Consider the following 23,889-nt stretch of genomic DNA (forward strand, 5'->3'; position numbering starts at 1 on the left):
GCCTTATTGCTAACGTAATTAGATCAGCAAAATACATGTTTTTTATTTATTTAACCCTTATTTTACCCGCTAAGTTGACTGAGAACACATTCCTTTTTACAGCAACGACCTGGGGAATAGTTACAGGGGAGAGGAGATGAATGAGCCAATTGTAAGCTGGGGATGATTAGGTGACCATGACAGTATGAGAGCCAGATTGGGAATTTAGCCAGGACACCAGGGTTACCACCCCTACTCTTACAAGTAGTGCCATGGGATCTTCAGTGTCCACAGAGAGTCAGGACACCTGTTTAACATCCCATCCAAAAGACAGCACCCTACAGAGGGCAATGTCCCCAATCACTGCCCTGGGAAAGGGTGCCTCGATCTGACCACTTCCAGCAGTATGTGGTCTCCCATCCAAGGACCAACCAAGACAAACGCTGCTTAGCTTCAGAAGCAAGCCAGCAGTGGGATGGACAGTGGTATGCTCATACCCGTGGTATACAGTCTGATATACCACAGCTTTCAGCCAATCAGCATTCAGGGCTCGAACCACCCAGTTCATAAGGCTGGATATGATTCAGAGCACCATTTCTGAACAAGCAAAATAATCCTCAACAACTTGAACCCTTTCAGAAATTACAAATGTTCAGTTTGTCCCCCACTGCATCATAGCCATGTCCTCCACACACAGCCACGATGGAGGTCATCTCCCAGAGCTTATCTATTGTCAGCAGCAATCGCACCTGTGATGGAGCAGGGACAAGGTTGTGTTCAGTAGGGTTGGGTTTTAAAATGGGTTAAAGGGATAATTCTGAATTTTGCAAATGAGGCCATTTATCTAGTTCCCCAGAGTCAGATGAACATGTTTATGTCTCTGTGTCCAGTATGAAGGAAGTTAGAGGTCATGTATTTCAGTGAGCCATGCTAACTAGCGTTAGTGTAATGACTGGTAGTCTATGGGTATCTGTTAAGATTCAGGGTCGTGTTCAAAAACAGGGCTTAAGATTCAGGCTTGTGTTGAAAACATTTTACAACAGTACAGGTAGAACCTCTCCGTTTCATAACGTTTTTCTCTCTACTGAAGAGGATCCATGCTTAAGGGTGGTAGGCAATGAGATGAGGGGGATCCCATTACAGAGGCCTATCAGACGTAACGCTAGGCTAATCTACACCCTATTACAGAGGCCTATCAGACGTAACGCTAGGCTAATCTACACCCTATTCCAGAGGCCTATCAGACCTAACGCTAGGCTAATCTACACCCTATTACAGAGGCCTATCAGACCTAACGCTAGACTAATCTACACCCTATTACAGAGGCCTATCAGACCTAATGCTAGACTAATCTACACCCTATTACAGAGGCCTATCAGACCTAACGCTAGACTAATCTACACCCTATTACAGAGGCCTATCAGACCTCAGGCTAGGCTAATCTACACCCAAGGAGATGGATCATCTGGCTCATCCCACTTTTAACAGTCCATTGTGTGGCTATAACAGAACGACATCACACTGTGACTGGGCTCCAATCACCGATCAAGAACAACACAGCTGGGTGATTATTAAAATGTCAGTTTGAAAAAATATATATATACTCAGGGGCTGAGTCACTGGTTTACTGGTGTTCTTCCATGCCGTCCCTGGGAGGGGTGCGTCACTTGAGTGGGTTGAGTCACTGACGTGGTCTTCCTGTCTGGGTTGGCGCCCCCCCTTGGGTTGTGCCGTGGCGGAGATCTTTGTGGGCTATACTCGGCCTTGTCTCAGGATGGTAAGTTGGTGGTTGGAGATATCCCTCCAGTGGTGTGGGGGCTGTGCTTTGGCAAAGTGGGTGGGGTTATATCCTACCTGTTTGGCCTGTCCTACCCGTTTGACCTGTCCGGGGGTTTCATCGGATGGGGCCACAGTTTCTCCTGACCCCTCCTGTCTCAGCCTCCAGTATTTATGCTGCAGTAGTTTGTGTCGGGGGGCTAGTGTCAGTCTGTCACATCTGGAGTATTTCTCTTGTCTTTTCCGGTGTCCTGTGTGAATTTAAATATGCTCTCTCTTTCTCGGAGGACCTGAGCCCTAGGACCATGCCTCAGGACTACCTGGCTTGATGACTCTTTGCTGTCCCCAGTCCACCTGGCCGTGCTGCTGCTCCAGTTCCAACTGTTCTGCCTGCGGCTATGGAACCCTGACCTGTTCACCGGACGTGCTACCTGTCCCAGACCTGCTGTCCCAGACCTGTTCACCGGCTGTCCTACCGGCCGTCCTACCTGTTTTCAACTCTCTAGAGACAGCAGGAGCGGTAGAGATACTCTCAAAGATTGGCTATGAAAAAGCCTACTGACTTGTTGCACCCTCGACAACTACTATGATTATTATTATTTGACCATGCTGGTCATTTATGAACATTTGAACATCTTGGCCACGTGCTGTTATAATCTCCACCCGGCACAGCCAGAAGAGGACTGGCCACCCCTCATAGCCTGTTTCATCTCTAGGTTTCTTCCTAGGTTTTGGCCTTTTTAGGGAGTTTTTCCTAGCCACCGTGCTTCTACACCTGCATTGCTTGCGGTTTGGGGTTTTAGGCTGGGTTTCTGTACAGCACTTTGAGATATCAGCTGATGTAAGAAGGGCTATATAAATACATTTGATTTGATATAGTTGTAGCAGAATATATTGGCACCATTGCACTTTTCTTAAAGAAATAGGGAATTATTTAACTTTTGTTCTCCCCACCTTGTTATTCGATTTTCATCTTTGCATAACCAATTTTATTTTTATGTTTCTATTTTAATTTAGAAAATAGAGACACATTATTGGCACCCTGGAGCTAGTACTTGGTTGCACGGCCTTTGGCCAACATAACTGCCAACAAATACTTCTTGTAGCCATCAATGAGCTTGCTGCACCTTTCTACTGACAATTTGGTCCACCCTTCAGTAGCAAACTGCTCTAATGCTTGAGGGGTGCCCTCCACCAAGTGCTGTTTTCACCTCTCGCCATAGGTTATGGATGAGATTCATATGTGGACTCTTCACTGGCCACTCCAGAACAGTCCATTATCTCAGAACAATGACATTCCTGTCTTGCATTTAATCACGCACAGAACGAGCAGTATGGCTGGTGACATTGTCATGCTGGAGTGTCATGTCAGGATTTGCCTGCAGGAAGGGTACCACATGAGGGAGGAGGATGTCTTCCCTGTAACACACAGCATTGAGATTGCCTGCAATGACAACAAGCTCAGTCCGATTATGCTGTGACACACCGCCCCAGACCATGACGGACCCTCCATCTCCAAATCGATCCCGCTCCAGAGTACAGGCCTCGGTGTAACGCTCATTCCTTCAACGATAAACACGAATCCGACCATCACCCCTGGTCAGACAAAACCGCGACTCGTCAGTGAAGAGCACTTTTTGCCAGTCCTGTCTGGTCCAGCAATGGTGGGTTTGTCCCCGTAGGCGGCGTTGTTGCCGGTGATGTCTGGTGAGGACCTGCCTTACAACAGGACTACAAGCCCTCAGTCCAGCATCTCTCAGCCTATTGCAGACAGTCTGAGCACTGATGGAGGGATTGTGCGTTCCTGGTGTAACTCGGGCAGTTGTTGTTGCCATCCTGTACCACAGGTGTGATGTTCGGATGTACCGAACCTGTGCAGGTGTTGTTACAGGTGGTCTGCCACTGCGAGGACGATCAGCTGTCGATCCTGTCTCCCTGTAGCGCTGTCTTAGGCGTCTCACAGTGCAGACATTGCAATTTATTGCCCTGGCCACATCTGGAGTCCTATGGCATGTTCACACAGATGAGCAGGGACCCTGGGCATCTTTCTTTTGGTGTTTTTCAGAGTCAGTAGAAAGGCCTCTTTAGTGTCCTACATTTTCATAACTGTGACCTTAATTGCATACCGTCTGTAAGCTGTTAGTGTCTTAAGGAACGTTCCACAGGTGCATGTTCATTAATTGTTTATGGTTCATTAAAACAAACATGGGAAACAATGTTTAAACCCTTTACAATGAAGATCTGTGAAGTTATTTGGATTTTTACGAATTATCTTTGAAAGACAGGGTCCTGAAAAAGGGACGTTTCTTTTTTTGCCGAGTTCAGTACATTATGGACAAAATGGCAGCTGAAAGAACGTGTGGCGATGTACAGAATGGATGAACACTAAAAGAAATGAGTTGTTATAGTGGAGATAATTAAGCAATAAGGCACGAGGGGGTGTGGTATATGGCCAATATACCACGGCTAAGGACTGTTCTTAAGCACGACGCGGCCATATACCACAAACCCCCAAGGTGCCTTACTGCTATCATAAACTGGTTACCAACGTAATTAAAGCTCTAAAAATGTTTTGTCATATACATGGTACACGGTCTGATATACCACGGCTGTCAGCCAATCAGCATTCAGGGCTCGAACCATGCATTTTATAATACCTTGTATGTTACAGTCACTGATATCTGGATTATTCTCTAGACAGAGAACAGACATGTAAATAGAGACAGTCGCTCCATAGCCCTCAGTCCACCTAGAACCCTGATGTCTTGTAAACATCAGTTCTATAGAGAATCACTCTGGATTTATCTTGCCATACTGTTAATAAAGCAGTCCTCAATCATAAGAGATACTAAGAGAATTAGGCTACATCTATTGCGGGGAACTTGTTTTAAACACTACACAGTAGATCTGATTCTGCATGGGTAAGCATCATATCAGGTGCCTTGTCGGAGTAATATGATACAAGCAGTGGAGGCTCGTCAGAGGAGGACCATCCTACTCAGTGAATTTCAGAAAATATAAACAGTTAAACATTTAAAAAGTAAACATTTTTAGATAAAACTATAGCAAATATATTCACGTCACCAAATAATTGATTAAAACATACCGTTTTGCAATGAAGGTCTACAGTAGCCTCAACAGCACTCTGTAGAGTAGCACCATGGTGTAGCCGGAGGACAGCTAGCTTCTGTCCTCCTCTGGGTACATTGACTTCAATACCTAGAAGGCTCATGGTTCTCACCCCCTTCGACAGACTTACACAGTAATATGACAACTTCCAGAGGATGTCTTCCAATCTAATCACAGCTCTTGCAGCATGAACTGACATGTTGTCCAACCAATCAAAGGATCAGAGAATTAATGTAGTACTGAAAGCATAAACCACAGCTAGCTAGCACTGCAGTGCATAAAATGTAAGTAGTTGACACAGATGGAAAGAGGATAGTTTGTTTTGAAAAATGTATTTCTTAAAAAAAAGTTAAACATCAGAGAAAGCTAGTTAGCTATTGTCATTGTATTTTTTTTTTCACTTAGCAAATGCAGCGACCTAATATAGCCTACTCAAACAGAGAGCAATGCTTATGTTAGCTAGCTGGCAAAGGCTATCCAACACTGGAACTCTTCCAAGTCAAAGTAAGCTTTCAGTTTTATAAATGTATTGCCAAGAGGGCCCGTCGGTGTAACTGCTAAACTGCTTGATGTACACTGCTGGTTTACTAGCGCGTTAGTTATAGTAGCCATATTGACTATGTTTGCGAATAAGGTGAAATTGACAACGATGTAGGCTGTGTTTAGTGGTTATGTGGTATAAAGGTTTGGCTTGGAAAGTTTTTTTCCCGCCTGGTCACAGACAGCTGCACTGAAGTCTATAAGCGAAGGATAAAGGTGAGAGGAGGAGAGCGTGTAGATTCAAGTAGGAATTATACAACAAGCAAAGTGATGATGCTGTTTGTATGTGGCTGCTATGAAAGTGAACTGTGTGTGCAGGTGATCAGGGGTGTATTCATTCCGCCGATTGTTGAAAAAGGTTTCTTAAACGGAAGCAAACGGAACAAAACAGTGATAAATCTACCTGAATTTGACCAATAGAAACTCTTGTATGCAACTGTTTGAACTAATGATTACCACCTTGATCAGGCACCGACCGCCACCAGATACAAGCTGCCTTCAATACAACCTGTCTATTCTGTAGTATATGATTATTATTATTCTATAGCTGTGCTGCCACCTAGTGGAGCAGACCTGAAACAACTCAAAAAGGTGAGCTTGGAAGAGAGGGAGGAGCAGAGGAATGGAGGTTAGACATTTACATTTTAGTCATTTAGCAGACGCTCTTAAATTGATTTACAGGAGCAAATTAGGGTTAAGTGCCTTGCTCAAGGGCGTAGACAGATTTAACGTAGTCGGCTTGGGGATTACTGGCCGAACGCTCTTAACCGCTAGGCTACCTGACGCCCTCAGCTATTGACTCAAGAAGTAGCATTGATTAGATAACAGGAGTTAAAAACGATTAAAAGGCATACATAATACCAAATAAAGCACATTTTACACCATGATAACTGTCTCATATGTTTTATATGGAAGCTGTGACAAATGTCCCACATTTCCAACATGTCAGAAAGAGGGGAAGCTTGTATCCACCAACATTTTTCAAACTGTTTATAAAGGAAATGAAAACCCTCTCTTTTAACAGACTTTAAAACTTAGCGTGGTCATTAAAATAACTTAAAAAGCATCTCTCGCGAATATTGGCCATGAATGTTGTGAGTTGTTTGACAAATAAAATGTGTTCAGGCTTGCAATGGCATAGAAACGTAAAGTCATGGTCTTCTGATGCCAATGGCATCGACTTGACATAGCAGTCATGAAAATGACTATTTTCACCAAAAAAATCCCTTTACTGCCAGTCTTAACTGATTGTAACCCTTAAATAATAATCTCTAATGGAGCGATGATAAGGCTTAAACAATGTGCTTGATTCCAATAAGTAACTCTACTGTAATCCCAAAACAGCAATACTAAATAATGAACATAATATTATTTCTCAGGTTTTTCCTGATTGCACTTAGGGCCGTCACTGCTATCAAAAACATTACTGAGGATGTATTTGAAAAAAAGCAGCCACATTTAACCACATTATGTCAATCTGATAAGGATTCTTCTTTTATGATTCTTCTACTAATATTGTTTTGTTAAGTTTTCCAAGTCGTCATAGAAACAGACTAATTCTGAGGACATAATTTGCTTAGAAATCCAATGTGTACATTATAATAGGAATTTGGTGAAATTCTAAACCGGTGAAAATGCATTCATCTTCTCAGTCTATCAGTGGGAGGAGACCGCGGTGACATCCCCTTCAGCCGGTGCTGCTGTCCGATTGGTTGGGCCAGGGCTCCGAGCTTCGTCTACTGAAGGTGGGCCTCCACATGCTCCAAGGGTTGTAGGAGGGGCTCAGCTGCGTGGGGGAGGGCTTTGTTGGGGCCGGGAGCGGGGTTCCACTGTCAGTGCTACCCATCAGATCAGTCAGGGGGGAGGCAGAGGAAGGAGAGAAGGCATGTAGGGGGGAGTCAGAGGGGGGGCTGGTGGACCAGATGGAGGGGCTGAATGGAGGGCTGGAGCCCCACATGCTACTGCTGCCCAGGATGGACTGGATGAGAGAGGAGAGAGAGAGGCTGACCGTTAGGGACCTGGACTACTAGTACAGTCTGATGTCTTTGTGGAACAGACGTTAAAAAGGTCCAATGCAGCCGGTTTTATCTCAATATCAAATCATTTCTGGGTAACAATTAAACATACAGTGATTGTTTTAAATTAAAATGGTCAAAAAGACAAAATATCTTCTTAGCAAAGAGCAATTTCTCAAGGAAGAATTTAGCTGGGACTGTCTGGGAGTGGTCTGAGTAGGGAGGGGAAATTTAAAAATGAGCTGTTATTGGCAGAGAGGTTTGGAAGTCTTTCTTATTGGTCTATTAACTAATTTACGGCATGGCGATGTCACCATGGAAGGCAAAAACTCCCCCTCACCAAAACAGGCTAAAATTTCAGGCCTTCTTTTCAAACAGCTTACACAAAAAAAAGTGCATTCCTGTTAGGGCTAGGGGGCAGTATTGACACGGCTGGATAAAAAACATACCCGATTTAATCTGGTTACCACTCCTACCCAGTAACTAGAATATGCATATACTTATTACATATGGATAGAAAACACCCTACATTTTCTAAAACTGTTTGAATGGTGTCTGTGAGTATAACAGAACTCAAATGGCAGGTCAAAACCTGAGAGATTCCTTTACAGGAAGTGGCCTGTCTGACCATTTCTTGAACTTCTTTTCCATCTCTATCATTTACTAAGGATCTCTGCTCTAACGTGACACTTCCCACGTCGTCCATAGGCGCTCAGAGCCCGGGAAAAAACAGAATGTCGTCATTCCAGCCCCAGGCTGAAACACATTATCGCCTTTCTCAAGTGGCCGATCAAGAGACACTGGCTTATGCGCATGACCCCGACCGCCCCCGCCTTTGGGATTTTTTCCTTTGTTTGCCGAAAAGGAGATTCCCTGTCGGAATATTATCGCTTTTCTACGAGAAAAAATGTCGTAAAAATTGATTTTAAACAGCGGTTGACATGCTTCGAAGTACGGTAATGGAATACTTAGAATTTTATTGTCACGAATTGCGCCATGCGCGTGACACTTCTTTACTATTTCGGATAGTGTCTGGAACGCATACGAACAAAACGCCGCTATTCGGATATAACGATGGATTATTTTGGACCAAACCAACATTTGTTATTGAAGTAGCAGTCCTGGGTGTGTATTCTGACGAAGACAACAAAAGGTAATGAAACTTTAATAATAGTAAATATGATTATGGTGAGTGCTAAACTTGCCGGGTGTCTAAATAGCGAGCCCGTGATGCCTGGGCTATGTACTTAGAATATTGCAAAATGTGCTTTCACCAAAAAGCTATTTTAAAATCGGACATATCGAGTGCATAGAGGAGGTCTGTATCTATAATTCTTAAAATAATTGTTATGCTTTTTGTGAACGTTTATCGTGAGTAATTTAGTAAAATGTTAGCGAATTCCCCGGAAGTTTGCGGGGGTATGCTAGTTCTGAACGTCACATGCTAATGTAAAAAGCTGGTTTTTGATATAAATATGAACTTGATTGAACAAAACATGCATGTATTGTATAACATAATGTCCTAGGGTTGTCATCTGATGAAGATCATCAAAGGTGAGTGCTGCATTTAGCTGTCTTCTGGGTTTTGGTGACATTATATGCTGGCTTGAAAAATGGGTGTCTGATTATTTCTGGCTTGGTACTCTGCTGACATAATCTAATGTTTTGCTTTCGTTGTAAAGCCTTTTTGAAATCGGACAGTGTGGTTAGATTAACGAGAGTCTTGTCTTTAAATGGCTGTAAAATAGTCATATGTTTGAGAAATTGAAGTAATAGGATTTTTAAGGTTTTGAAAATCGCGCCACAGGATAGCAGTGGCTGTTACGTAGGTGGGACGAATTCGTCCCGCCTAGCCTAGAGAGGTTAACAATTTTCACAATATTATTCCAACCTCAGTGTGGAAACATAAAACAGAAGAATCACATTTTTGATTGAACTGGGCCTTTAACTAAATTAAGAGTGTGACTCCAACACTGAAGACATTTCTGGTGCCCATGTAAACGTCCCAAATCACACCCTGTTTCACCTGGGAAACTGCCTGCGTCTCTCCTGACAGTCATCCTACACTATAGATACTTTCGCATTCCAATGTGGCTCTGGTCAAAAGTAGTGCACTACATGGGGAATACTGTAGGGTGTCAGGAGAGACGCAGGCCATTTGACATAAGTATGGAGCAGTGAAAGAGGTCTTACCGTGGTGGGGGTAGCAGGGGAGCTGGAGCTGGGCTGGATGGGCCAGGGCTGTAGAGGCTGCAGGGACTCGTTTGGCCAGACGGACGGGGTGGTATGTCTGAACTCAGGCCAACTCTGCTGGGGCTCCATAGCACTCCTCCCCGAGGTCATCCCACTGAACACTACACAGCACAGTCAAACATCAACTGGTTTCCATATACACGGATTATACAAAACATTAGGAACACCTTCCAAATATTGAGTTGCACCCCCTTTAGCCCTCAGAACAGCCTTAATTCGTCGGGGCATGGACTACATGGTGTTGAAAGCGTTCCACTGGGATGCTGCCCCATGTTGAATCCAATGCTTCCCACAGTTGTGTCAAGTTAGCTGGATGTCCTTTGGGGGGGTGGACCATTCTTGATACACACGGGGGAAACTGTTGAGCGTTGCAGTTCTTTACACACTCAAACCGTTGCCCGGGTACCTACTACCATACCCTGTTGAAAAGGCACTTACAGTGCCTTCAGAAAGTATTCATACCCCTTGACTTATTCCACATTTTGTTGTGTTACAGCCTGAATTCAAAAATTGATCAAATGTATTTTCTTTCGTACCCATCTACACACAATACCCCATAATGACAATGTTTGTAGAAATGTTTGCAAATATACTGAAAATGAATTTACATTCAGCGGTATGAATGTATACGTATTCACACCCGAGTCGGTGATAGAATCACCTTAGGCAGCAATTACAGCTGTGAGTCTTTCTGGGTACGTCCCTAAGAGCACTGCACACCTGAATTGTACAATATTTGTCTATTATTCTTTAAGAAAATTATTCAAGCTCTGTCAAATTGGTTGTTGATCATTGCTAGACAACCATTTTCAATACTTGTGATAGATTTTCAAGCAGATTTAAGTCAAAATTGTAACTTGGCCACTCAGGAACATTCACTGTCTTCTTGGTAAGCAATTCCAGTGTAGGTATGTCCTTGTGGTTAAGGTTATTGTCCTGCTGAAAGGTGAATTAATCTCCCAGTGTCTGGTTTTCCTTTAGGATATCGCCTGTGCTTACCTCCATTATGTAAAAATGTTAATATTGAAAAAAACTCCCCAGTCCTTAACAATTACAAGCATACCCATAACACGATGCAGCCGCCACAATGCTTGAAAATGGTGGTACTCAGTAATGTGTTTTATTGGATTTGCCCCTAAAAATAACACTTTGTATTCAGGACAAAAAGTGAATTGCTTTGCCAAATGTTTTGGAATATTTTTTTATTCTGTACAGGCTTCCTTCTTTTCACTCTGCCAATTAGGTTAATATTGTGGAGTAACTACAATGTTGATCCATCCTCAGTTTTTTCCTATCACAGCCATTAAACTCTAACTGTTTTAAAGTCACCATTGGCATCATGGTGAAATCCCTGAGGGGTTTCCTTCCTTTTCGGCAACTGAGTTAGGAAGGACGCCTGTATCTTTGTAGTGACTGGGTATATTGATACACCATCCAAAGTGTAATTACTAACTTCAACATGCTCAAAGGGATATTCAATTCACTGCTCGACTGACGGACCTTACAGATAATTGTGTGGGGTTCAGAGGTGAGGTAGTCATTGAAAAATGTTAAACACCATTATTGCACACAGAGTGAGTCCATGCAACTTATTGTGACCTAATAAAATATTTTTATAGAAAAATAATTCCACTGACTATGGGGAATTGTGTGTAAACCAGTGACAAAAAAAATCTCCATTGAATCAATTTTAAAGAACATAATTTGAAAAAAATACAAGTAGTGAATACTTTCTGAAGGCACTGTGAAACTTATGTCTTGTCCGTTCACCCTCTGAATGGCACACTTACACAATCCATGTCCTAATTGTCTCCAGGCTTAAAAATCCCTTCTTTAACCGGTCTCCTCCCCTTCATCTACACTGACTGAAGTGGATTTAACAGGTGACATCAACAAGGGATCATAGACTGACCAGGTGAAAGCTATGTCATGGAAAGTTCCTAATGTTTTGTACACTCAGTGTAGTTAATTTAACAGCCTCGTCTAGGGCCATGTTTTTCCTGGATGGTCACATGTCCATGAAAGACTCAGGGACCTACACCATGTAACAGATCACACCACATTATTCCATGCGATCTTATCTCGAAAGAGAGTGTACAGAGTGCAGGTGTTATTGTGTCCCAGTTAGACATATTCATGCATTTCACAAGCTATTCTGGCTGCTTTTTCTAACTGCTTACCTCCAGACAGGTTGAAGGTGTTGCTGGGTCCGAAGGCTGAGAAGGAGTTGACAGAGTTGAGGCTGGGTCTCCTGCCGTTCCCTACAGGGCTCCACAACCCCGAGCTGTCTGATCCATCACTCTCTACAGAGGAGAGGTGTTGGAGGACATCTCTGTCTCTGCTCCCCACAGCCGCCTTCGCTGCACTGCACCCTGGTGGTCGGAGGAGAGAACAGCAGGTTAGCACAACAGCTACAGGAGTGGACACATTGAGCTTCTTCATTCACTCCCATATCAACCCCCTTCCCCTGAAAGGACTGGATAGTTAGATGCGATATGGTAAGAACTCCACCTTGGAGGTGCGTGTCTCTTTGTTAAGAACAGCTGGTGCGTGATATCTAATATTAAAGGGCCCCTTCGGGGATTTTGGAAAGGAGGCCCTTTCTCTACTTCCCCAGAGTCAAATAAACACGCGGATTCCATTTTTATGTCTATGTCAGGGTTTCCGTTAGCCGGTAATAGCAGACTGTTGGACAATATTTTTTTTAATGCCTATAGATAAAACTGGTGCCAAGAAGAAAAAAATCCCATTGCGAAATAATGCTTTTTAGCCTAAATACATTTGACTGGTCATGCTTATCAGTCTATAGGTTCATTTGCATAATTTTGTGGCATTCAATTGCCGTGTGTTACGGTATATTTGTTATGCATCTTATTTGTCACACATCATACACATCATGCAGCATCTCAAATGGCAACGGAAGGCAGCCTTCATCGGCGCGTCACACACCACTTTGCAATGAGCTGAAGGCAGTATGCATTTTGAAAACATATACTTCATTGTTTGAAACCTGAATGTTTTAATACATATGAGGCATGTCTTACCTTGCATCAGAGTAATCCATTAGATCTCCTTTCTTTCTACATTTCTAACGGGTATTTTCTTCTCGCATGTGCGGTGCCCTTTTGGCAACAGTGTTTTGTATGAATTTGGGCTCTATTGTCCCACAACTGTCACAGAGTCTGTATGGAATAGGCCATTTCTTTCTCAACAAGCTGACCAATAGAATGTGTCAACTTTTCTACTATATTGACATAGGCTAGTGATTTTGCTGTTCAGTACTCGTCTTGTTGGCTTATTCAAAAATCTTCAAAGTGCATATCAGAATTTGAAATTCCACATCACTAAGGATGGACCATGGTCCACACACACCAACACAGTCGAGAAGAGGGCACGCCTACGCCTCTTCCCCCTCAGAAGGCTGAAAAGATTTGTCATGGGCCCTCAGATCCTCAAAAGGTTATACAACTGCACCATTGAGAGCATCTTTACTGGCTGCATCACCGCTTGGTATGGCAACTGCTTTGCATCCAACCGCAAGGCACTACAGAGGGTAGTGCATACAGCCCAGTACATCACTGGGGCCGAGCTCCCTGCCATCCTGGACCTCTATACCAGGCGGTGTCAGAAAACAATTTACTCCACCCACCCAAGTCATAGACTGTTCTCCCTGCTACTGCACAGCAAGCATTACCGATGCACCAAGTCTGCAACCAACAGGACCCTGAACAGCTTCTACGTCCAAGCCACAAGACTGCTAAATAGTTACCCGGAATATCTGCATTTAACCTTTTTGCACTAACTTTGACTAATCACATACGCTGCTGCTACCGTTTATTATCGGTTACTTTATTCCTCGTTATATGTACACCTCAATTACCTCGTACCCCTGCACATCGACTCGGTACTGGTACCATGTGTATACTGCCACGTTAATGTTACTCATTGTGTATTTATTATTACGCGTTTTATGTTTCTATTATTTCTCTCTCTCTGCGTTGTTGGAAGGGCCCATAAGTAAGCATTTCACTGTTAGTCCACACCTGTTATAAAATTAGATTTTGATTGGCTAGGTGGCCATATTGCTTAGACACATCCGATCATCTCAAATTTTACACAGATGCTGAGGGTGTTGGGGCTAGAGTCTAGGGGCTGGAGTGTAGGGGCGAGGGGTCCATTTGGGACATGAGGGAAGAAGTGGTCAGAGACGACATCTGACTGACCTGGGCTTTTGTCGAATCCAGCCGCCACAGCAGCGAAGGTAGGGTTCCCGTTCTGACCAGGTACGGAGACCGACTTGGTCAGCTTGTTCTTTATGCCTGATGCAGAAGACATCAGACCCACCTCGCTGGAAAACACACAGAAACAAAGAAGACTTTGGTATTTAGAAATAACCACTCTTGGATGTAGATTCAATTATTATCTTGATCTATATATATTTTGGGGTTATTCTTTTTGCATTCTTCTTTTCATCACCCCTTATGTTTCATGTCCCTCTGGCACAGGTAACTACACAGATAGTTGTATGACTTCTAGATCAGTTGAAGATGAAGAGCTGTGCAGGTCTCTGTTGTAGGTTTGTTCACCTGGTAGCAGTGTTGACCATGCCGCTATAGGAGTCATACAGAGAGAAGCCAGACGAGGGAGGGGGAGGGGTTCCGATGGTTCTCTTTAGGAAGGGATCAGACGAGGGAGGGGGAGGGGTTCCGATGGTTCTCTTTAGGAAGGGATCAGACGAGGGAGGGGAGGGGTTCCGATGGTTCTCTTTAGGAAGGGATCAGACGAGGGAGGGGGAGGGGTTCCGATGGTTCTCTTCAGGAAGGGATCAGACGAGGGAGGGGGAGGGGTTCCAATGGTTCTCTTTAGGAAGGGATCAGACGAGGGAGGGGGAGGGGTTCCGATGGGTCTCTTCAGGAAGGGATCAGACGAGGGAGGGGGAGGGGTTCCAATGGGTCTCTTTAGGAAGGGATCAGACGAGGGAGGGGGAGGGGTTCCAATGGGTCTCTTCAGGAAGGGATCAGACGAGGGAGGGGGAGGGGTTCCGATGGGTCTCTTCAGGAAGGGATCAGACGAGGGAGGTAGAGGGGTTTCGATGGGTCTCTTCAGGAAGGGATCAGCATTCATGGTCTGCAGGGAGATCTGCTGGAGACTGTCCACAGCTGAGAGGAAACGGGGAGATGCATGTCATATGGCTGCATTTATCACAATACTCAATTGGTTTGTTTTTATTTGAAAGACTGGATTGATACATGCTTGATTCAGGAAGTTAAAAAGAGTTAATATGCTAGAAGAGGTGGGGAAACAGGTTTGGAGCAGGTATGAGGGGGTTGTGGTAGTGCACTACGTAACTCACCATTGTGTGCTATGTGGAGGGGTACACAGTCCCACTCCGGGGGAGGAGAGATGTCCTTCTCCCCCTCTGAGCCGCTGCTGTTCCCCAGCTCCTGCACCACCGGTTCGTTGAACAGGAACTTAGCCAGGAGAGAGGGGCGGAAGTCTTCCAGCTTCACACGAGGCACTGGGGTTTGAGAGGAGGGAACGAGAGGGCCACTTACTAGACTCAAACATAACCCTACACAGTCCTGAAAAGGTGTCTCCCAAGTCAGTGGAAAAAAGGCAGGTAAAACCCAAACAAGACATTTGCCATGTCAATGTGAGAAAACAGAAAGGTCAAAAGGTCAGTTAGCTGGAAGGTAGTAACTGACCTCTTGGTTTAGGAGGTATGGGTCTTGTTATGGTAGTTGTTGTTGAGCTGCTGGCCAGGGCCTGCTGCACCACCACCATGTTCTTGGAATTGAAGCTCTTGCGCTTGTTTTCCAGTGGGGTAACGTACGGAAGCTCCAGTGAGCTGTGGAAAAACAACATGGAATAAAGTGGTCAACGTCTGGAAGCTCAATCACGTCTGAACAACACAAAAGGAATGCTTTATATGTGAGTGCTGTCCCTCTTTTTCACACAAGTCAGATTACTCCTGGGCTACAGAACTTACTAAGAGCGGAGCATGTCAGAATTTGAATTTTGTATCGAGGTCATTGAGAAGAATGTGTACAAGCCGGAATAACCAAAGAGGAACCAAACTTAAGACTCACTGTTTGTGATAGCTGCAGTTGTTTTCTAATCTTCAACTGTATCTGCAACTGACACTTTGTCTTGTGTGTATTTAGTATTTTTTGGGTAATATTATGTACATGTTGCTATTGCCCTGTTTAGCCTTCTGCCAGGTCACCCTCGCAAAATAGGTTTTTAACCTCAAATGGGTCTTACCTGGTTAAATAAAAATAAAATAAACCCCACCTAGACTTTGCATCCATTTGGCTTTTCTCCTTTGTAATGGCTGCTGGCTTCTTGTTCTTGGACTTTGAGTGAGCTTCAGGAGTATCATATTTCTTCTTCCCTTTGTTGTCCTCCATTATGTCTGGGTTGGAGTTCTCTGTGGTGGTGGAGGAGCTGTCATCGTTGTCCTCCCTCAGTTCCTCTCCTCCCTGAGCTCTTCCCTTGATCCTCTTCTCCCTCTCTTCCTTCTTCTTCAGGGCCTTGGCTTTGGTCTGCTGCACTTTCCCTTTGGCTGCACTGGCTGGAAGGAGGGAAGAAGATGAGACAGATTCATTACACTGTGTATACTGTGTGAACTGAATAAAATCCTGTCAATAATAGGAGTGTTTGTACTGTGTACCCCTGAATGAGTCAGTTGTTAAATAAGCAGGTAATCACATTTTAAGGGCCATCCAAATTCTCAACACAAAAGCATATGTTTCTCAGGGTTAATACTAATATCCAGGTAGGTACCTTTGCCATTAACTGCATCCTGATTCCCCCCCTCCTCAGCAGACTCCGGTCTGTCCAGGTCTTTATCCATGGTCTCCACCAGGCTCACATAGTCCGAGTCCTCCGAGCTGTGCCGGCGTGGCCCATCTAGGGGACTTCTTCCTGGGGCTGAAGGACCAGCCTGTGAGGGGTGCTGCTGGTTCTCTGGAGCTGGCTGTGGCTGCTTGGGGCTCCGGGCCTTGCGGCTGGCCTGTTGGCCAGAGGAGGGGGTGCTGTCGGAGACTTTGGAGCCTGGCTGGGAGGGGGGGATCGGGGGCTGTGTGGGGCCTCGGTTGTGGCCTCCTCTGGTGTTCCTGCTAGCAGCCCTGGAGGCAGAGCCTGGCATCCCTCGCAGGGAGTTGTGGTTGGCTTCTCCACCGTACCCATTCATACTGGGAGACAAAATACTGAGAAGTCAGTAATTATAGAATAAAATAATATTTACATACTAAACATCTCTGATCTACTCATCAAACCATTTCAGATACTAACGTCAACATATGTCAGACAAAGTTTACACAAAAACGTACATTCAGAAAACAAACTCACTGTGCATCGCTTTGAAGTCGTACTATTTCCCTGAGGTCAAAGGGCCTCCCTGTCTCCATGGAGGTGCTGGATGTTTCGAAACACATGCGTCTCTTGAACGGTTCCCAGATGCCCAGGGCCTCCAGATAGGCCGCTACAATCACCAGCAGAAACATAGAGCTGGGGACAACAGATAGAGGCAACGTCAGTTATCCTTACAGCCTTAGATACAGGGGAAATATCTGTCCAAGAAATGTAGCTAAATAAATGTATTTTGAACATGTAGAAAGGCTGATATGCCAAGATAATTCATGATATATGGGGTGCAACCTATGAGCCTAGTTCTAGATACTAGGCCGCTGAACTAATCTAGGGAACACATGGTCTAGGTGGGGTTCCGCCCATAGAATTAGAATGTGTTCTATTTGTGAGGCTCCTCCTCTCACCTCATGATGACAGAGACGATGACATAGAGCTCCAGCTCCCAGTTGGGTCTGGGGAGGACAGCAGCACAGGCAGACAGCATGTGGTAGGGCAGAGAGGCGTTGAGGGAGAACACAAAGTAAGAGCCTCCGGTGGTGATGAACTTTAACTCCCGGATTACCCTGGAGGCTGTGAAGTCCGGCGTGAACCTGAGAGAGATGAAGAGACACATCAACGTTGGTCATTGGAGGTACTAGTGATTAAACAAAGCAAGCACAAAACAATTGTAGTGATTCACGGGATATTTATCTATCTATTAACTTTAAAAAGCTAGCTATAGGTTTACTTACAATATGACGATTTCTTTCGAAGCATTGGGTTTTAGTGAAAACTCTTGGCAATTAAGGACTTTAAAGCCGAATCCCTCACAGAGACGTCCGTTTATTTCAGTGGATTGAATGTTCATTTCCAGCTGTCCAGTGTTCTCTAACTTAAAGGATTTTCTTAGAGTGACGTTCGGCTCCTTCAACTTCATTTCTGAAACAAGGTTCACAAAGTTAATTAGTCACATACCTCTAACAACTTCCTCTTTCATTCATATCTATTTTTAGCTGCAGAGGGTTGTGTGTCTAGAGATCAAATATATAATTTACACAAATACACAATCATAAACAAACTATCAAAAGGGCTCTTCAAGACTATTCTCGGAGTTCAACCCACCTATAAGTAATGGTTTCCTGTCTGTGGATGCAGGACATCTATAACAAACTCAATTCTAGACCACTCACAGTCTGTGGATGCAGGACATCTATAACAAACTCAATTCTAGACCACTCAGTCTGTGGATGCAGGACATCTATAACAAACTCAATTCTAGACCACTCAGTCTGTGGATGCAGGACATCTATACCAAACTAAATTCTAGACCACTCACTGTCTGTGCATGCAGGACATCTACAACAATCTGGATTCTAGACCACTCACTGTCTGTGCATGCAGGACATCTACAACAATCTGGATTCTAGACCACTCACTGTCTGTGCAAGTAGGACATCTACAACAATCTGGATTCTAGACCACTCACTGTCTGTGCATGCAGGACATCTACAACAATCTGGATTCTAGACCACTCACTGTCTGTGCAAGTAGGACATCTACAACAATCTGGATTCTAGACCACTCACTGTCTGTGCAAGTAGGACATCTACAACAATCTGGATTCTAGACCACTCACTGTCTGTGCAAGTAGGACATCTACAACAATCTGGATTCTAGACCACTCACTGTCTGTGCAAGTAGGACATCTACAACAATCTGGATTCTAGACCACTCACTGTCTGTGCATGCAGGACATCTACAACAATCTGGATTCTAGACCACTCACTGTCTGTGCAGTCCTTCAGTAGAGACTCAGTCATCTTGAACCTGAGGAACCCCCCTGGTCCCGGGGCCTTGCCCCCTACCCTCAGCCTTTCATAGCTGCCCTGACCCTGCACCACCAGGAACTCCATTACCGTCAGGTTGTTCCTGTAGACACAGAGAGACATACACAGTTCATCAATAGAACAATAAACAGCACTTTAGATTTTATTCACACAAACGATATGATTCAAATTGCAATTCATTCATCCACCAATATGGCCAAGTCAACAAATGAACTTAAAGTAAAAAAAAAAAAACATTTAACAGTCAAAGGCTGTAAAAGATATATGGTCTGACTGCTGACTTCTCTCTGTAACCCTGTAGCTACTACAGCACCTGGGAGACTATATTCCTCTTGTGCCCGTCCTCCTCAGTCCAACAGAGATATTCATAGCTCAACGTCTCAAATCAGCACCCTGCTCCCAAAGAGGTGCAGATTTTTAGAAGCAACATCAGAGCTTGCCGGAACTTCAGAGTGATCTTGACCTCAAGAAGTTAGCATAAACGGCAGGTAGCCTAGTGGTTAGAGTGTTGGGCCAGTAACCGAAAGGTTGCTAGATCGAATCCCTGAGCTGACAAGGTAAAAATCTGTCGTTCTTCCCCTGAACAAGGCAGTTAACCCTCTGTTCCTTGTCCGTCATTGTAAATAAGAATTTGTTCTTAACTGACTTGCCTAGTTAAATAAAGGTTAAATAAAAGAAATAAACACTGTACAATAAAATGGCACACTATCCCCTATATAGTGCACTACATTTGACCACAAACCCATAGATCCTGGTCAAAAGTAGTGCACAATATAGGGAACAGGATGCCATTTGGGACGCAAACAAGAGACTTATGTAAGTGGACATTTGGTTAAGTCCTACAGGCTATAGGGTTAACATGCCTGAGCATAAGCAGAGAGGAAACGGTGTGGTTGCTGACGGGGGAGAATTTCACACGTAGCGACCTCACTTCCTCTGGCTGCAGCATTAGGTTGTAAACGTAGGGATGTGTCGTCGAGCCCTCGGCAAAGCCTGTGCTGCCTTTGACCACGGGCGTCTGCAAAGGGGAAGGAGAGAGTCAAGTCTCAAACATTCATTGCGAAATGATTGTATTTGATCAACTGGCACAACACAGGACTAAAAGACAGAGCAAAGTAAACTCACATGGTTTCTGTGTACCTGAAACTCCATTGTGTCGGGGGTGAAGTGTGGGAGCCTCTCCAGGGGAAACCTGGCGTGAAAGAATAAGAAGTTAAGACCATAGAATTACTTCTAAAATTATTTTCCATTCATTCTAATTCTATGGTGGAGAAACACCAGCGTGACATGAAACTTCTTGCCAAAAGGGGTGACAGACAAAATGACTATTAGCAAACTACAAGTGCATATTGAAGGCTACTCACATTTGTGCCAGTTTGTGGGTGACGGCCGGGAGGTTGGGATAAAGGGCTAATGGCAGGACTTGGACATAGACAGGAACGTCAGCTGGGTTCTCCAAGACAACCTCTACCTCCTGGCAACAGAAGACTGCTGGTTAGAATAGAAGGCTCAATACAGTAGCATGTACAGGACCCCAAGTTGTTCCTGACCGTATGACTTGAACAGGAAAACTCTTGGCTCTAGTTATAGCCTTAGTTTAGAGTTGCTCTGGTCACATGGTCAGGGAACCCCCCAGGGCCTGCCAATCTATCCTCAACAAAAATCTAAACGCAACATGTAAAGTGCTGGTACAATGTTTCATGAGCTGAAATAAAAGATCACAGAAATGTTCCATATGCACAAAAAGCTCATCTCTCTCAAATGTTGTGGACAAATTAGTTTACATCTCTATTAGTAAGCATTTCTCCTTTGCCAAGATAATCCATCCACCTGACAAGTGTCAGATCAAGAAGCTCATTAAACAGCATGATCATTACACAGGTGCACCTTGTGCTGGGGACAGTAAAATGTGCAGTTGTGTCACACAACACAATGCCACAGATGTCTCAAGTTGAGGGAGCACGCAATTAGCATCTTGACTGCAGGAATGTCCAGCAGAGCTGTTGCCAGAATTTAATGATTTCTCTACCATAAGCCGCCAGAATTTGGCAGTATGTCAAAACGGCCTCACAACCACAGACCACATGTAACCACGCTAGCCCAGGACCTCCACATTCAGCTTCTTCACCTGCGGGATGGTCTGAGACCAGCCACCCGGACAGCTGATGAAACTGAGGAGTATTCTGTCTGTAATAAAGCACTTCTGTGGGGAAAACGTCTTGATTGGTGGGCCTGGCTCCACTGAGGAGCCAGGCCCAGTTGTCCAGTTACGTGAAATCCATAGATTGCCCAATTTAAAAAATATATATATATTGACTGATTTCCTTATATGAACTATAAACTCAGTAAAATCATTGAAATTGTTGCATGTTGCGTTTATGTTCAGTATAGTATTCTAAGCTAGACATAGGAAAGATCTCAATTACATATTCCTCGCACCCTGTCTCCTCCTCAAAACCCATTGGAGGAGGTTTGGCTTTCTCATCCAATGGGTTTTGAGGAGACGAGAGGATGCGAGGAGTATGCAATTGAGATCTTCCCATAGAATAGATGTTAATGAATCCGCCTCACCGATGAGCTGGTGAGGCTGGTGAGAGGGAACAGGACCTGCTGGGAAGAGTTCATGATAGAAGGCCACTTCAGCTGAGCAGACACTCTGGTCTCAATGTTCTTCTGGAGGTCAGCGTTGGCCTCAAACACCGCCTCCGCCATGTGTCCTGAACTCTCCTTCAGTGCTTTCCATCGCCGACGGAGCATTTGATACAAATCTACATCCACATCCCACATATCCTCCTGCATTGACAGCCCAGGCGGTCTGCTCTCCGCTGAAAGAAGATCAAGATGTTTTAATGAAGAATAAGTAAGTACAGCAGCAAACTAACCAGAAACCATTAAAGAAACACGCCAACAACCAAAATACTCACATTTCAGAACAAACGGTACTCCCACATAACAGTGGTCGCCACACTGCAAGCTGGCGTCAAAATAAATCTTCGCGACCTTGGACTTGCGTTTGGGTTCCAGCTCGTCCCGGTTGTTCTTCAGTCTCCTGTAGTAGAAACGCGAGTCCTCAGTCAGAGAGTGGATCTGCTGTAGGGTCACCTTCTGAGAGAACGAGCTCACCATGCTTAGACTCTGCTGCACTACCTTACCCTGGGAGGGACAGAAAACACGTAGAAAAATATTATAGAGGCAAAATACAAAAATGTTTGATACACTCAAAACAATATAGCAATCTACGACAAGAAAAATATAGTTAGTCTAACCGGAAAAGATGGCGGGAGGACAATGTGTTTGGGATAGCTGGTCAACGTGCCCACTGCAACGACTGCTTTCACTGGTATCGTTAATATCTGTTTACAGAAGAGGAATGAAAATCACTGACGATTCTTAAACATCACACAGGAGCAATGAACAAATTAATGCATTTTATGTATTGATTTTCGTTTTTTATGTGTGTGTGTGTGTGTGTGTGTGTGTGTGTGTGTGTCGTTATTTAACCAGAGAAGTTACGTTGAGATTGACATCTCTATTTCAAGTGAGCCCTGTCCAAATATGGTGAGCATTATGTTTGGAACGCAATAAATCACAGTATCAAATTGCAATAAATATAGAATAGGAGAGTGGGGACACACAATTGGAAATTATTTAGATAGGGTTTTACATTAATTAAAGGGCAGTACAGATTCACAAAATGCAGTTAATGTCAACGCTAAACAAATAGATTTCTATCTTCAGTCGTGCTTCTACTAAAACTCCAGATCTAACTGGATGGTATTCTGACAGTTGTTAGTTCTTAGCAGAACTCCTTTTCTAATGATTATGCTAGCTACTGTAGCTAGCTATGGCTCCATAACTTCACCTAGTCAATTTCAGTAGCTAGGATCAGACTCCAACGTTAGTTACAAACTCTTAATAACAATGACTTGGACAATAGCTTCCAAAAACATTAAAAAGAAGAACAAAATAGTGCTACATAGCCATAAAAGAAAGACATTTAAACTTAACAGCTGGGCTTCTTTGGTGGACATTGCGCAATCAGTCTCATCGTGATTGGGGAAAAAGGAAACTGACCCTAGCACCTATTAACCCTCTCTAAAATAAACACCACACATTCCACTATTTAACCCCACCTAGTCCTACTCCAGACAAACAGTCTGAGAGGACATAACACTACCACTCAACACCCCGTGCAACTGTTCTGCAGTAAATCCTTGCAATCCCAAGTACTTCTCTGCCGCTGCCACTACAACCTCAATTTCTGTGACTTTTGATTCATTTCTGCCACACAGCCTTCCCTGTGGCTCAGTTGGTAGAGCATGGTGTGTGCAATGCCAGGGTTGTGGGTTCGATTCCCACGGGGGGCCAGTACAAAACAATGTATGAAATGTATGCATTCATTACTGTAAGTCGCTCTGGATAAGAGCGTCTGCTAAATGACTAAAATGTAAATGTAAATAGAACAATTTCACAAAACTAAAATGTATATAGTTGCCTTAGCAACTCAATAGCAGGACTTAGTGACAGTAGCACTTTGACGGGCCAGTTGACAGGTATACCTGGTAGTCTGTTGTGATGTGGATAGCTCCGTCATAGGCCCCCTCCAGGTCTTTAGCCACCAGGGTGACCCGGAAGGCAGCGTAGTAGCCCGAGGCCAGGATCACCTGCAGGTGGAACAACAGAGCCGTCAGTCAGCCTCCTGATTTCCATCTACTTTACCTGCTGCTCTCAGACACAAGGCCACTTTGTTGGTGTTTCCTAGCAGATGAACACAGCATTCTGTAGTTATCTATACACACCTCCTTTCTACTCCATCTGTACAGGACCATGAGAGTGCTTACATACTAAATATGTAGGGGCGGCAGGTAGCCTAGTGGTTAAGAGGTTGGGCCAGTAACAGAAAGGTTGGTAGTTTGAATCCCCGACTAAGTGGAAAAAAAAGATGCGATTGTCCCACCAAGATGAATGCATTGAGTCACTCTGGATAACACTAAAAT

The 23,889-nt window shown here is 44.2% G+C and overlaps 1 protein-coding gene across 1 annotated transcript in view; it reads right to left on the reverse strand.

Annotated features, from left to right (window-relative positions):
* Window positions 1-6,311: 6,311 nt before the first annotated feature.
* LOC106575661 (transmembrane protein 131) overlaps window positions 6,312-23,889 on the reverse strand; it is a 35,857-nt gene continuing 18,279 nt past the window's right edge. Inside the window, 21 exon segments of the mRNA XM_014152280.2 lie at window positions 6,312-7,402; window positions 9,633-9,793; window positions 11,873-12,064; window positions 13,916-14,040; window positions 14,279-14,405; window positions 14,408-14,851; window positions 15,046-15,210; window positions 15,398-15,540; window positions 15,987-16,266; window positions 16,479-16,888; window positions 17,046-17,204; window positions 17,471-17,656; window positions 17,798-17,984; window positions 18,832-18,974; window positions 19,756-19,910; window positions 20,018-20,084; window positions 20,257-20,366; window positions 21,464-21,717; window positions 21,817-22,045; window positions 22,159-22,245; window positions 23,452-23,556. Of these exon segments, the coding sequence (XP_014007755.2) occupies window positions 7,112-7,402; window positions 9,633-9,793; window positions 11,873-12,064; window positions 13,916-14,040; window positions 14,279-14,405; window positions 14,408-14,851; window positions 15,046-15,210; window positions 15,398-15,540; window positions 15,987-16,266; window positions 16,479-16,888; window positions 17,046-17,204; window positions 17,471-17,656; window positions 17,798-17,984; window positions 18,832-18,974; window positions 19,756-19,910; window positions 20,018-20,084; window positions 20,257-20,366; window positions 21,464-21,717; window positions 21,817-22,045; window positions 22,159-22,245; window positions 23,452-23,556 (4,020 nt within the window). The 3' untranslated portion in view covers window positions 6,312-7,111.

Source organism: Salmo salar, chromosome ssa17, assembly GCF_905237065.1.
Source record: "Salmo salar chromosome ssa17, Ssal_v3.1, whole genome shotgun sequence".
Classification (NCBI taxonomy): Eukaryota; Metazoa; Chordata; class Actinopteri; order Salmoniformes; family Salmonidae; genus Salmo; species Salmo salar.